Here is a 12,586-nt window from a genome sequence, read left to right as displayed (position 1 = left end):
TGATTGCCTTTGAAAATAAAAGTCTGCGTATCGACCCTCTGCTAGGAAACGACCTCCTCCCCCCCATCAAAATGGTCCCCGGCTAAGTCACATCATGCCACATTGCGCCGCCATATGCACTGCAATTGACTGTGATCCGCAGGGTAAACAGGCAAGGCGGGATACACAAGTGAATATGTCGGGGCTATACGTAGGAGATGATTTGGGCAAGCGACTAAGGGATATAGAAGAGAGGACAGCCCATTGGAATATTTCGGCGTCGGAGGAGTTTTCCACAGGCAAATAGGGATTTTTCAAACGGTAGGATAGTTTTGTGTGGAGAACGCTTCCATTCGAAGGCGGACTGACCAACCGTAACGCTCGGTGTATTTTATGTTTTTTAAACCTTGCTTTCTTTCCGCCAGTCTTCCATCCGCATTCCTTTGTTGCTCCCCTTCGCCCCCCTCTCCCCCCCCACTCTTGTACATATCCTCATCCCATTCTTCCCATCCCCTGAGAAAACAGTCATCCGGTCATCAGAATGACCAACCAGTTCCTCAATCAACTTCCTTTCCACGCCGATGACGTGGACTATCGGCCGCCCTCGCCCTACCGTGTCCTGGCGACAGATGGGAAGGCTGCCCGATGGCTGAACGCACGGCGCGGTAAAGCATTCTACCTGATCTTCCTGGGCGTTCTAGCGCTGTATTTTTTGATGCTGGTCGTCTCGTTCTTCAATGGGCCAAGGGTCCCCTATGTCGATATCAAGTATTGTAAGTGTGTTGTCGGTGAATTGCCTATTTGCCCCTAAATTGCTAATCTTCACACAGCACGCCAGACCTATCCGCAACCTGAAACCACGTGGCATTCCTATACTCCGGATGAGGCACTAAAACTACCCGACAGGATGCGCGGCAAGAATGTGTACCATATCACGAAAGAGTTTGGTCCGGCCTCATTAACCGATATCGGCGATGCCGTCACCTCCCTTGCAGCCGCACAACTCGATCAGGGGCTCCGCGTGTCAGTCGTGATGCCAAACTACTCCTTCCTCTCGGGCATCTTCGGCAAGTGCAAAGGCAACTGTTTCGATTTGTCCGTGACAGTGCCCCGAAGGGTGTCACGGAGGGTGCAGACTGAATTCAAGGTGATGTATATCCCCTACAAGGTGAACCCCGCATCGAACAAAACCGTCGACTTGTATTTGATCTCGTGGGGGGACACTTTTCCTTACAAACGTGCATTCCGCGTGCAATCTCCCGAAAACATATACACTGCCCCCGATGGAATCACAAACGAATGGAGCGATCTCTATTTTGCTAAGGCGGCCGCGTCTTTTCTCATCTACAAGCATATGATCGATGATGAGCCGCTCTTCAATTTGAGGCCGCGGCGACTAATCGATCTTGTGCACGTCCATGGGCCCTTCGGCGCAAATATTGGCCGATACCTCCGTGATTCACGCAATGGAGGCTGGGGAAGGGTGGCCACGGTGCCCGCGATGGTTCACACTCTCCATGATCCATACCACGAGTCGTTGCAGCATTGCAAACAACTGTCGGCCCTACTGTTCTCGGACGGCACCCTCCTTGAAGAAGAAGCACGCCTCCACAACTTTACCCAGGATGCACAAGTATATCTGACCGCCATCGCGCTGCAAGAGGCAGACTTGACTATCCTCCCCTCGTCCTCTTATCTCGCCGGGATCGAGAGGGGTGTTTTCGACTGGCCGGTCAACGAGCTGGTGGCGGCTCAAATGATGTCCGCGGCGGCAAACACTCGGCTTCGAAGTGTGACGCACGGTTTTTCACTTCGCGAGGGTGTCGACCCATTTGGTGCAAGAGTGCTGAGGGAACTCTCCTTGGCATTCCCGCCTAGTGCTCTCCCCGAAGAGTATGCAGCCAGATTGCCCCCTCCGCCCCCCCTTACCCCCGTGGAGGGCGAGGGCAGCGAAGTCCCCGTCACGGAAACCCCTTTTCAAGTTGTCCAACCCGAAGTGTCACGATTCCACACCCTGCTCGAGGCAAAAACAAGCGCTAAACGCTACCTGATTGACGAGGGAATTCTCTCGAAGAATGATCTTTCGCGCCCCATTTTCCTCTTTGAAGCACGGCCGGAGACCATGGAGATGGACATGATTACCGATGTGCTTCGGGCCACCGTACGCTCTATAAATGAGCTGGACGCGCGGTTGGTGGTGGCGACATCGGATCCTGCTGTCGCGGCCAGCCCGGTGCTCAAGAACCTGGTCAGCCGTGGAAATGCAAACCATGTTACTCTAGTTCGCGACCCTGTCCTTCCTTTGCTCCGCGCTGCTGCAGACTACGCGTTCTTCCCTCTTCCGCTAGAGGGGAGCCTTATCTCACACGTGGCAGAGAATCTGCTATACGGAGCCACGGCCGTGTCTGCCTACTATCCAGAGATGGGTCGTCATGAGTTCCTCACCGCCATACCCAGATACCCATCTGGGGTTGCTTCGGCCAATGCTCACCTTTTTGATATTTCTGCTGCTTCCTCTGAGCACAACTCGCTTCATTCGGCGCTCTCGGCTGCAGTCGAGGAATGGCGAACCTATAGCAAGACTCCGGATCTAAATGAAAGGCGTCTAGTGTCCGTGGCGACCTCCGTGTTGGATATGACCTGGGGGGTTAAGCATGGAGCGGCTGCTAACTATCTGAAACTTTATGGGGCAGCCATTGGATTTAGTCGTCGGCAGCAACAGCTAGAGCAACAGCAACGGCAACAGCAGCGGCAGGAAAGAGCATGAGTGGAATCCTAATGGGGTTCACTTCTCCTCTCCCCCCTTCCCTCTCTCCTTTCCCCGTATATTTCCCATTTAAGCCCAATATTTTTATTTTTTCTTTAATGATGAGCCGGAGTGGAGGTTATCAAAATCAAAAATAAGGAGCATAATAATTGCTTTTGGTTATTTTATACCCATGCTTAAATAACATTCTTATTACTATTTTCTCTACGCGTCTTTTTGTTCCCTCTCCCCCTCTTCTTTCTCCCTCATCTAGGATGGTTTGTTTGTATTAATTTATTTCTTTCAACATTCGCCTTATTTCGACCTTTTTTTTCTCTATTTTTTCATTGTAAACACCAAGAAACGGTATATATTCATATGGGGCTACCACAGGAGACCCATATCCATTCCGCTTGAATAGAAACCATACTCCCTGATATCTATTGATCGGTAGAGAGTTAACAAGAGAAGCACAGCGAGGTGAAGGGTAAAGGAAAGAAATGGAAAATAAAAAGAAAAATAAACAAAGAGTATAAGAACACCGTAAATTGGAGAGGTCAACTATAAATAGCGATTAAATAAATAAATTATATTTATATGTAGAAGTATATATATATATATGTGGTGGGGGTTTGCTTTTTTCTTTATTCTATACTGTCTACCCTCTTCGCTTTTTCTCGTTGCCCAACGCGAAACTCACCTGACCGGGAGTGGACGCGCCATTCCCGGCAGAACTTTTGCGACTATCACCCTCACTGCCGTTGCGGTCGAAGTTTCGAACGACATTGACGATATACCCTTCTCTATCCTCCGTTACCACATCATGGTTCTCTTGGTACACAACCACATCAATAGGACCGTTTTGCACATTTGCCTCCTCCCTTTCAACGACTTCTCCAGAACTAGGAGGGGAAGCGCTATTCCTCTCGTCTCCTTCGCGCGACACTTGCTGGGACAGTTGCTGCTGATCCATCTTCTCCTCTGGATTCTTCTGCTCATCCTCTTTCGACACGCTCAAAGTCGGCTCTCTGCTAAGACTCTGGCCAATCCGTAGTTTGGGAAGCCGCAGCACCTGGTTGTCCGTCACCATGCTGCTTCGCGTTAGGGTCCGGGTGGCAATCCTCGTGCCGAGATGCAGGAGTGGAACCGTGATGCCATGCACAATCACCGAGCTCAACACCAGAAAATATACCACCGGTGTAATGAGATTGTGGGCGCGAGCGTGCGGTCCATCTGCGTGGAGCTCATCCTTAGCCACCATAGCGTAGAAAATCGCACCCACTCCAATGGGGCCGAAATAGCCACTGAACACTGCCTCGCGAAACGTGACAACGGCAGGGATCGTTTTGTAGAAGGCAAGAACGGCCGGCAGCCGACGGAAGAGGATAATGACGATAGCGAGAACTACAAGTCTCCAGATGCTAATTCCGAGCGCCTCATCGGCAAAGGAAGACCAAGGCTGGAGGGTGGGAGGGGAGGAAGGGGGGCGAGAAAAGACACTGGTGTTAGACTAAACCCTGAGGGCGAGTGGAAAGCGCCTTGATGCTTACCATCGTCGCCCCAATATACACAAACACCGTTAAATTTAGCAACATATCAACAACTTCTTGAATGTGCGCGTCTTCCGTCTCACGCCTGAACCAGTCGTCCCACGTAAACGAATTACCAGCAATGAAACAGGCCTACAAACCAGCAAAAATACATAAGTTATATACCATTCATGAGCGACGGCTCTCCTCAATAGCCTATACGCACCAGAAGATCATCGCTACCGATTAGAGTGACAACGCCAACAATAAAGAAAGAAAGAGCAACAGCGAAGGAGATGAAAGATTCTTTGTCGATGTATCCTCTGTGTGCAAAATAGATAACATTGGAAATCAACTCCTCTATATTGCACTTGCAGCCTGGGAATAAATACCGTTTACGAGCATAATAAAGTAATTTACGAGCAACGAATCCCACAATAAACCCAATTACGATGGAAAGAGCAATTTGGTATAATAGCACCATGTAGATCCATCTTCCGATAGCTTCACCGACAGAAGAATACTCAAGCAGATATACGGCAAGAAGTAGGAATGGGAACCCGAGACCTATAGGGATAGTCCGGCAAAGTAACGCGATGTGAATTAGAAAATGGTTCGGAGGATTAAAGCAAAAATCAATAATAGCGACCATCGTTGGCACCACTCTCAGCACTGAGAATGTTTCGGACGTGAGGAGGGACGTGTTTTTCGGCAAATCGACCCTTTACGATCCTAAAGAAAAAGAAAGGGCGATTATGAAGTGGTGGTAAAAATAAGTCGGCAATGTAGTGAACACTACTTACGAGTTTGCAAGTACAGGATCAGTGGGAGCCACACACGAAGCAATAACGAGCGCCTCCAACTACAGCAAATAAAAAGAAAATCAGTTGCCATCGAACTGTGGCATTGCGACTGCAGCGACTTACAAAGTTCATGCCGGGGATCAACAACCAGATAGCCAATCCGCTCACCAACCACATGTATGTCATGACTGGGACCAGGAGCACCGCCAGAGATCGAAGCTCCTTCCAGAGATATGCCCTTTAAGGAATATGAAGCAAATAGCAGACATGTTAGCACACGCATAATCTCTCAGGATTTCTTTTAGTAATTACTTTGGCAATGCTACGCCGGCGGCCATAACCTGCACCGCAATCACCACCCTGGTGAATTCAAGTGTAATAACATCGGTTGGACCCCATCCAGCTGGTTTGATAATTCCTGCTGCTGCCGGACCAAAAATAACTCCAATAAGAGTTGCCACAACTGAATTGGTTAAGGAGGGTGAGTGGGGTCTGTGAAGAATCGATTTCAGAAGAAGCAGGAATAAAGGGCATATTACTTACAAGCTTCGGATAGGTAAAGCTTTTCTTTGATAAACAGAGAAACATATCCGAAAAGAATGATAAACCCGCCAACCACAGCAGACGCAACTGCAAATTCGGTTACAGCCATAGGTCTGTGATGCAAGCGGTTCTATTTGAAGAATCTAATCTTTGTTCTATGCCTTTCCGCTTCTTCCAAGAAGTGTCCTTTACGAGAGGATATACACCAAAATCAGGAGAATAGTCAAAAGTATAGCGAATGAGGAGAATGCAAGAAGTATATAGAGGGGAGGGATTCAAGAGGTTTGGGATGACTTGAATCAGCTCTGTTAGGAAGGTGTGCTAGGATTAGAGAGCATAGAATGAGGATGAAAGGGGAAGAGTGCAAGAATGACGGAATGTCCGATAGTGGGGAATAAATATAAATAAATACGCTAATATGAAATTAGTGGAGAACCAAGGATGATTGACACTGACCCAAAATTTTCAAAACATTTGGATTTTCTGGCAGATGCTATGTAAACCCGAACCCCGGAGGGAGCAATCAGAATCCAAATAACTTTATGCACCGGTTGTGGGTGGCGCTCCTCCCTGCACCTTGAAAAACAAATATGAATTATCCACGGCCCATCACTGGGCCTAAGGATAAAGCGTGGCGCATCTCTGGATGCTAACAGCTAGGAAAAAGCTAGCTCAGCACCTTAGATAGGATGCCGTTTGGCTTTGGAGCCTATACACATCTTGTTTTGCGCCGAATATACAGGGAGGCCAAGATGAGCATATATGAAGTGCCACGAAGAATCCATACCTATTTTCTTTCATTGCCTCCCGGCTAAGACTTTTGCCATGTTTTTTTATTCAACGCACCCGAGGCTATAAGCATCAAAGCACAATTTCCTAATGACTGCTTTGGGCTAGCGGTGCCTATTGTATCACTCTGCAACCAGTTCCTTAACTCCTATACAATTTCCATTAAGTAACCTGGAGGGAATTCTTATACTAATTTGACTTGATGTCGGGTGACAAAAGACAGATTTGAACAAAGTTTGTCTTTGATAGCTAATAGCATCCACCCAAAGCTTTACTCAGCAGAGGAAAACAAAGCCATTGACCACCGTGGCCAATATGAATATATCGGAATTATGATAATTATTATATTATCAAGGGGTTAAAAGTTCAGAAAAAAATAATTAAAGATCTATATCATACAATAAAGATTCACCAGCGCACGCCGGAGGGAGGATAACGATCCGGTCCATGCCACCTCGGCACCTGCTGTTGGGGATGGCGTGTGTATCGCTGGACTGGCTGAGTTGGATAGTATCCCACCATACTCGCGCGGTGGTTGGAGGTAGCCTGGCTGGCCAAAGAATTCCGCGGGGGACAGTATCTCTCTCCAACTACGTGTCCACTTATGCTGGTTCTTCCCCATTCCTGATGTCGAAGAGAGGGCGATGTATACTTGATGGGGTATGCTGCATGCGTTGAAGGGGGAAGGGCAGGCACAGGCGGAACAGGCTCAAACTGATGAGGAGGGAGGTAGGATCTCCTTCGCTGGGCTAGCATTTTTGGCTGGCTAACTGCGTTTCGCAGCGAAGGACGATATGATCGGCTCAGGCGGGCCTCATCAACTGGGAAATCCTCGTTGACGTCTCGACCGGAATCAATGCGAGACGACCGACAATCATCAATGGAGGAGGCGGAGGACGCAGACGACACAGATGGAGAGCGGATCGCGCGCTGAGATATCGAACAGCTGCTGCCAAGCGAACGAGACCTTCGGAGCATCATTTGTTTCTTGGGCACGCTTAAGAGCTGTGCGTTCGGCATCTCTCCACCTTCATCTCTTCTAAAATGGGAGCTGTGAGTGGAGTGGCGACGTTCCCACACTCGCCGATTTACTATCTCACTGATGGGCTGGTCATCCTCGTCGTCACTAGGTAGCTCCGATTGTTTACGGCTGCTGCGATGATGACTCTGGGCTCGGCTACCCCTTGGAGAAGGCTCCTCGGCCCTATGTTCTGCTGGGGCACTCTTTTTGTGGCTGCTCTTATTTTTTTTCTTTGAATTCGAGCTCGCGTGCCTCTTTACCTCGCTTTCCTTGGCTGTCGAGTTTGTCGTCGGCTCGGGATTATCGTATACTCTAGAACGTCGTCGACCCTGAGAAACCACCGCTTGCTCCTTGGAACTTGCTTTCCCCTCCTTCTTAGCTTGAGATTTCTCCTTCCTTCCACTCATTTCCATATGGACCTCCTCTTCAGATACCGTTGTTGCAGAGTGGCGCTTTTTCCGCGTGTCAACCTCCTTCTCTTCCTCTCTTCGTTTCTTTCCGTCCCTCTTGCTCTTCTCTACTACTTTCTCCTCCACTTCATCCTGCGTTACTTCGTCCTCACTCGAACTTTCCTTTGTCTTCTCGGTCTTCCCTCCTTTAACTCTTTTCTCGTCTTTCCTCTTTCTTTCCTCAAAACTTTTTCTCACCTGCCGTTCCCTCCCTCTACTCAACGCCTCCTCATTTTTTCCTCTCTTTTCCTCCTTTCCTCTCATTTTCCTTCTCTCTTTTCCATCCTTACTTACCTCCACCTCCTCGTCAACCTCCGTGTCCTGTTGATCTTCCTCCTCCATCTTAGCATCCTCCTTTCGCTCCTCTTCTTCCAGCGTCCTTTCTTCTTCCCGCTCTTCACCATTCTCCTCGTCTTTTTCGCCTACTTTTTCTTCCTCCTCCTCTTCCACCTCTTCCTCGCCCACCTCTACTTTCTCCTCCTCCTCCTCCTGCTCTTCTTCTGAGTCCTCTCTCTCTTCTTCGACTCTGTCGCTATTTCCATCTCCACTATTAAAATCACTCTCTTCCACCTCCACCTCCTCTTTTCCTCTTGATTCTCCACTGAAACGCTTCGATTTTCGATGCTTTTTTCTCGAGTGAGGCTTCCTATACGTTTCCTCGTGCGTGTGTGGAAGATGCACCCTTGACCTCATGAAATGCGACGAATACGGGTCCGGCTCAACTACAAGGGGCACGTCGTCTTCATCATGTAGCTCCTCCTCATAATACTCAAGTGGACATTCAGCTTGTACATAAGGATCGACAAGCAATGTTCCACGATGGCTACGAAGGTGGACCGTATGTCTAGGGGAAGTTGGGGTCGGAGGATACTCGATTAACTCTCCATGGGGGCCCAGAGAGGGGGGGTAGCATTCATATCCATCCATCTGCTCCTGCGCAGGCACAAACCGGCTTTCTTGTCTATGGCGATCTTTCATTCGCTCCAGCACCGCCGTTTGTTCCGCTACAGGATCGATATCAACCTTATTGGCCCATCGTTCTACTTTACGCTCAAGGGCACACCGCGCCAGGCGCCTTCCCTCTTTCACGCCTCTTAGCTCCTGAATATGCTCGACCGTATCCGTGGTTCCATTTGTCTCGCCGCCGCTTGACTCGTCATCGCTGTTTTTGATGGTCTTCCGAGGCGGCGAGGTTGCTGATTTTGCTGGCGTCGCGGTGGGGTTGTTGACAAAACGATAGTTACTGAGCCAAGAGGGAGCTTGGTTGGGAGAGGTAACTGGAGGTGTTACGGGGGCGGTAGTGGAGGAGTTGGACGTGTAAGTTTCTTCCGAAAATAAGCGGCTAGTGAACTGCAAGGCGAGTGAAATATCTGATGCAAAATCATTTATTGACTGTGCATTGGGATTGGCAGTGGCACTGGCACTTAAGCTTGGGATAGGTTTAGTAGCGGTGTTGAGGGTAGAAGATGTTTTAAGAAGAGGGTTGGTGTTGGTAGCAGCACCCTTTTCCGTAGCAGGAAAAAGGTTGTTACTTGCTATCGGAAGTGGATTTTGAGCTTTTTGCCCTGTGATCACTAGGTCCACGTTGTATTAATAAGCATGGGTTTTAGAGATGGGGAAGAGAAAGAGGAAGGTCTGAACGGGTCCTCTAGCTTACCTTCTCTTTGAATAGCGGGCTGGGTGTTTAGCTCGCCTAATATTTCATCCAAGAAGGATCCTTTCTGCTCAGCTGGACGCACCACTGGAGCTGACTTCGGCTGCTCCTCAGTAAATAGAGTTGAGTTTGTTCCAAGGTCTAACGACAAAAAAGGAGCACTCGTGGGGGAAGGGGAGCGAGGGAGCTGCTCGCTGGCTATGCTCAGCTTTTTCTTACTCTTCTTCTTAAAGTTAAATAAGCCCATATTATATTGCTAGCTACTACTAATGACCCCCTCTTCAGATAGGAAAAAAAAAAAGGCAACTCAAGGAGAGAGAGAAATATAGGGATACTATATAAACTTTGGTAACAGCAAATTTTAAAAGAGTGAGAGAAAAACGACTGAAGAGTTGTATTAGGCAAGAACAAAAATGAGGCACATTGATTACCTGGATATTAAAGTGGGAGAGAAAAAAAATGTATGAAATAAATACTTAAATATATATTATCATCGCGAAATTGGGAAATGCTCTGCTCCACTTTTTCACATAATCCCATGCCGTATGCCTTAATTTTATCCCAAAATGGAGAGTTATGTTTGCTGCAATTAATTACGAACACAGCTAAAAAAAAACATTCTTCCTCCCGATTTGAGGATATAATACTCAACCGTCCCTCGCTCTTTAAAATCGTGTTTGGTTTCCGGGTTCATGTAGTTTTTAAGCAAGCTCCGTAGAGGCGGCTTTGAAACTGCCTTCCATCCGCCGTATGAAGCGCGTTCTTTAAAGAACACATTGGAAGAATTAATGATTTTATTTCAAGTTCAAATATACAATCTTAGAGATTAATTATGGGTGAGACATAATGTAGCGCTACGTACCAGCCACTCTAGCAATCGTTTACCAAGGATCATTTATATATATGTATCAATCATATTTAAAAAAGTATCAGGAAAATTATTGCACTTCTCCTCTGACTCGATGGCACAACCTTCAGTGGACATCATGACAGGGAACTTTGTTCTCTTTTTTGTGGTGATCTGAAAACTAAAAAATCCCCATTATTTTCTATTCCGCCTGATTAAGATAGAAAATTTTATTGCATAAATGATATTCTTCCTCTTCTATATTAAAAGGAGCTGTGATGAAATTTAACTGTCGTTTCCAGGATCTTGTAAAGCAGGCCCCTCCCTTCGGCATTCTAGACGTGATTTAGGCCAAGTATAATAATACCAAGAGAAAAAACTGATAGACAACCCTCCAATTATTGCAAGATTGGTAAATCTTGTTCAATATACTCAAGCTTTTTGACCATTTCAGTGCCCCCCCCCCCCCACATCTCATTTTATCTTAATAAACACTAGTCGTTAGTAGTGTTCGATCGAGGTTGCCATGGATTTGCAGTTTAATTTAGAGTATCTATAGGTTAACACGAGAGCTCCTCTTTGGAAGCAAAAGGATCGCCTCTGTTGCTCAACTGTTACGATCTTCAACCTCAATCTATTTGTAAAAGAAAGGTGCTGATGTAATAACCTAGGAGAAATGAAACTTGTATTGCCTTTATTTTTGATCGACAGCCATTCTTGGAACTCACATTGAAGGCGCGGTTGAGGAGGGACCATTTAGCCAATTTAGGGGAGCCAGTAGCTGAACGAGTAGAAGTTGCCGATCGGGTGGAATGGAATCTCGTTGATTTTACTAAATGGGGTATGGTTAATCCCTGCCTTTAACAGCCCTAATAGCATCTAAACCCAGCTATCTACAAATTAAGAATCATTCAAGAACGGCAAGAAGAGAATATAAAAAGGAGATTAAAGTGAAAGCCTCAGGAAGCTGCCGTTACCTCCTCAATACATATATATATACAATCTCCCCCTTTATAAGGAAATCATCGTTTTACACTGCACAAAGTATCCACTATGAAATTCTCCACGATTGCTTTGGTTCTGATGGCATGCCTGGCGGTAAGTGTGGCCAATACCGATGCTTATTTAATGGCATTGTGACACTAACCTTGAAAACATGCATTTCGCGCAATGTAGGCCGATGCTGCAACCGAATCTTTGTACGTACATACTTCATCCTCGAAAACGCTTAGGACATTTGATTAATTTGTGCATTTTCTCCTATAGCGCATTGGAAAGCACCAGCGTATCCATGCCCACTCTCGACGCAACTAGCATAAGCTCCACTGCCACCGGGACAATGCCCATCACCTCTGTTGCCACCGGAACCATGACCGGCTCCATGACTGGCTCCATGTCCCGCTCCATCTCCCCCTCGGCAACCATGAGGACATCTGGGGCGGAGAGAACTGCCCAGGCGGGTATGGCTGGGCTCGCGGCGGCGGTTGCTGTCCTGGTCGCGTTGTAATATCACATGTATGAGTCTAACTTAATTGAGCATTGTGATCCCTACTTTGTTCATGTTTCTTTCGACTACCGGAAATAATAAGCCGCCCTTTCTTCTATTCCTACCAAACTTTCATTTCCATAAAACCATGAGAAGAAAAGGAACGAGAAGAAAAGGAAATTATTTCACAACTAGGATTTATATTGGACAATAATCATATGCATTATAAAGGTTACATTGGAAATCTATATATCTTATCCAAACGGTTAATATAAACTTGTTTCTTATTATTTTCTATAATTAATGTATAAAAAATGTACGATGAGATACGAAATAAATAATATTAATATATATGGTTGAATATATAATTATATGCCTGCATTAGTTATGCTAGGTAATTAGATCAAACGTTCAATAGTAAGGGCAAGGGCGAGTGTATGTCACGTATCTGGTCACGGTAGAGGGGTTGGGTGTATACGTTACAGTAACTGTAGGGGGAGGGCACACTCCGGATGTAGGACCGGTCGGTGAGGTTGAAGTAGGTTCAGTGGCAGTCGGAGTGGTTGAGGGTCCAGTGTCAGTTGGAGAGGTCGAAGGCCCGGTGCCAGTTGGGGAGGTTGAGGGTCCAGTGCCAGTTGGGGAAGTCGAAGGCCCGGTGCCAGTTGGAGAGGTTGAAGGTCCAGTGTCAGTTGGGGAGGTCGAAGGCCCGGTGCCAGTTGGGGAGGTTGAAGGTCCAGTGT

At 47.2% G+C, this 12,586-nt stretch overlaps 5 protein-coding genes across 5 annotated transcripts in view; 2 read left to right on the top strand and 3 right to left on the bottom strand.

The window, feature by feature from the left end:
* Positions 1-520: 520 nt before the first annotated feature.
* Positions 521-2,746, top strand: VTP21DRAFT_7250 (uncharacterized protein; the record flags this gene model as incomplete). The annotated part of the gene is made up of 2 exons (XM_069397971.1): positions 521-752; positions 810-2,746. The coding sequence occupies 2 exons, from the start codon at positions 521-523 to the stop codon at positions 2,744-2,746; spliced, it is 2,169 nt and encodes a 722-aa protein (XP_069255477.1).
* A 637-nt stretch (positions 2,747-3,383) lies between these two features.
* Positions 3,384-5,709, bottom strand: VTP21DRAFT_7249 (uncharacterized protein; the record flags this gene model as incomplete). The annotated part of the gene is made up of 9 exons (XM_069397969.1): positions 3,384-4,184; positions 4,276-4,407; positions 4,481-4,577; positions 4,647-4,821; positions 4,904-4,986; positions 5,058-5,116; positions 5,181-5,295; positions 5,370-5,520; positions 5,601-5,709. 9 exons carry the CDS (start codon positions 5,707-5,709, stop codon positions 3,384-3,386), a joined length of 1,722 nt encoding a protein of 573 aa, XP_069255476.1.
* A 1,088-nt stretch (positions 5,710-6,797) lies between these two features.
* Positions 6,798-9,760, bottom strand: VTP21DRAFT_7248 (uncharacterized protein; the record flags this gene model as incomplete). The annotated part of the gene is made up of 2 exons (XM_069397968.1): positions 6,798-9,433; positions 9,517-9,760. 2 exons carry the CDS (start codon positions 9,758-9,760, stop codon positions 6,798-6,800), a joined length of 2,880 nt encoding a protein of 959 aa, XP_069255475.1.
* Positions 9,761-11,413: 1,653 nt separating this feature from the next.
* Positions 11,414-11,867, top strand: VTP21DRAFT_7247 (uncharacterized protein; the record flags this gene model as incomplete). The annotated part of the gene is made up of 3 exons (XM_069397967.1): positions 11,414-11,458; positions 11,537-11,559; positions 11,627-11,867. 3 exons carry the CDS (start codon positions 11,414-11,416, stop codon positions 11,865-11,867), a joined length of 309 nt encoding a protein of 102 aa, XP_069255474.1.
* Positions 11,868-12,257: 390 nt separating this feature from the next.
* The window catches only part of VTP21DRAFT_7246 (uncharacterized protein), a gene marked incomplete at both ends in the record, with an annotated part of 1,774 nt that continues 1,445 nt past the window's right edge, over positions 12,258-12,586 (bottom strand). The window contains one exon of the mRNA XM_069397966.1: positions 12,258-12,334. Coding sequence (XP_069255473.1) covers positions 12,258-12,334 — 77 coding nt within the window. The remainder of the gene's footprint in view (positions 12,335-12,586) is intronic.

This window comes from Calcarisporiella thermophila, assembly GCF_041956535.1.
Source record: "Calcarisporiella thermophila strain CBS 279.70 unplaced genomic scaffold VTP21scaffold_3, whole genome shotgun sequence".
Classification (NCBI taxonomy): domain Eukaryota; kingdom Fungi; phylum Calcarisporiellomycota; class Calcarisporiellomycetes; order Calcarisporiellales; family Calcarisporiellaceae; genus Calcarisporiella; species Calcarisporiella thermophila.
Note: the sequence above shows the minus strand (reverse complement) of the source record. Positions and strands in the feature narration are given on the sequence as shown.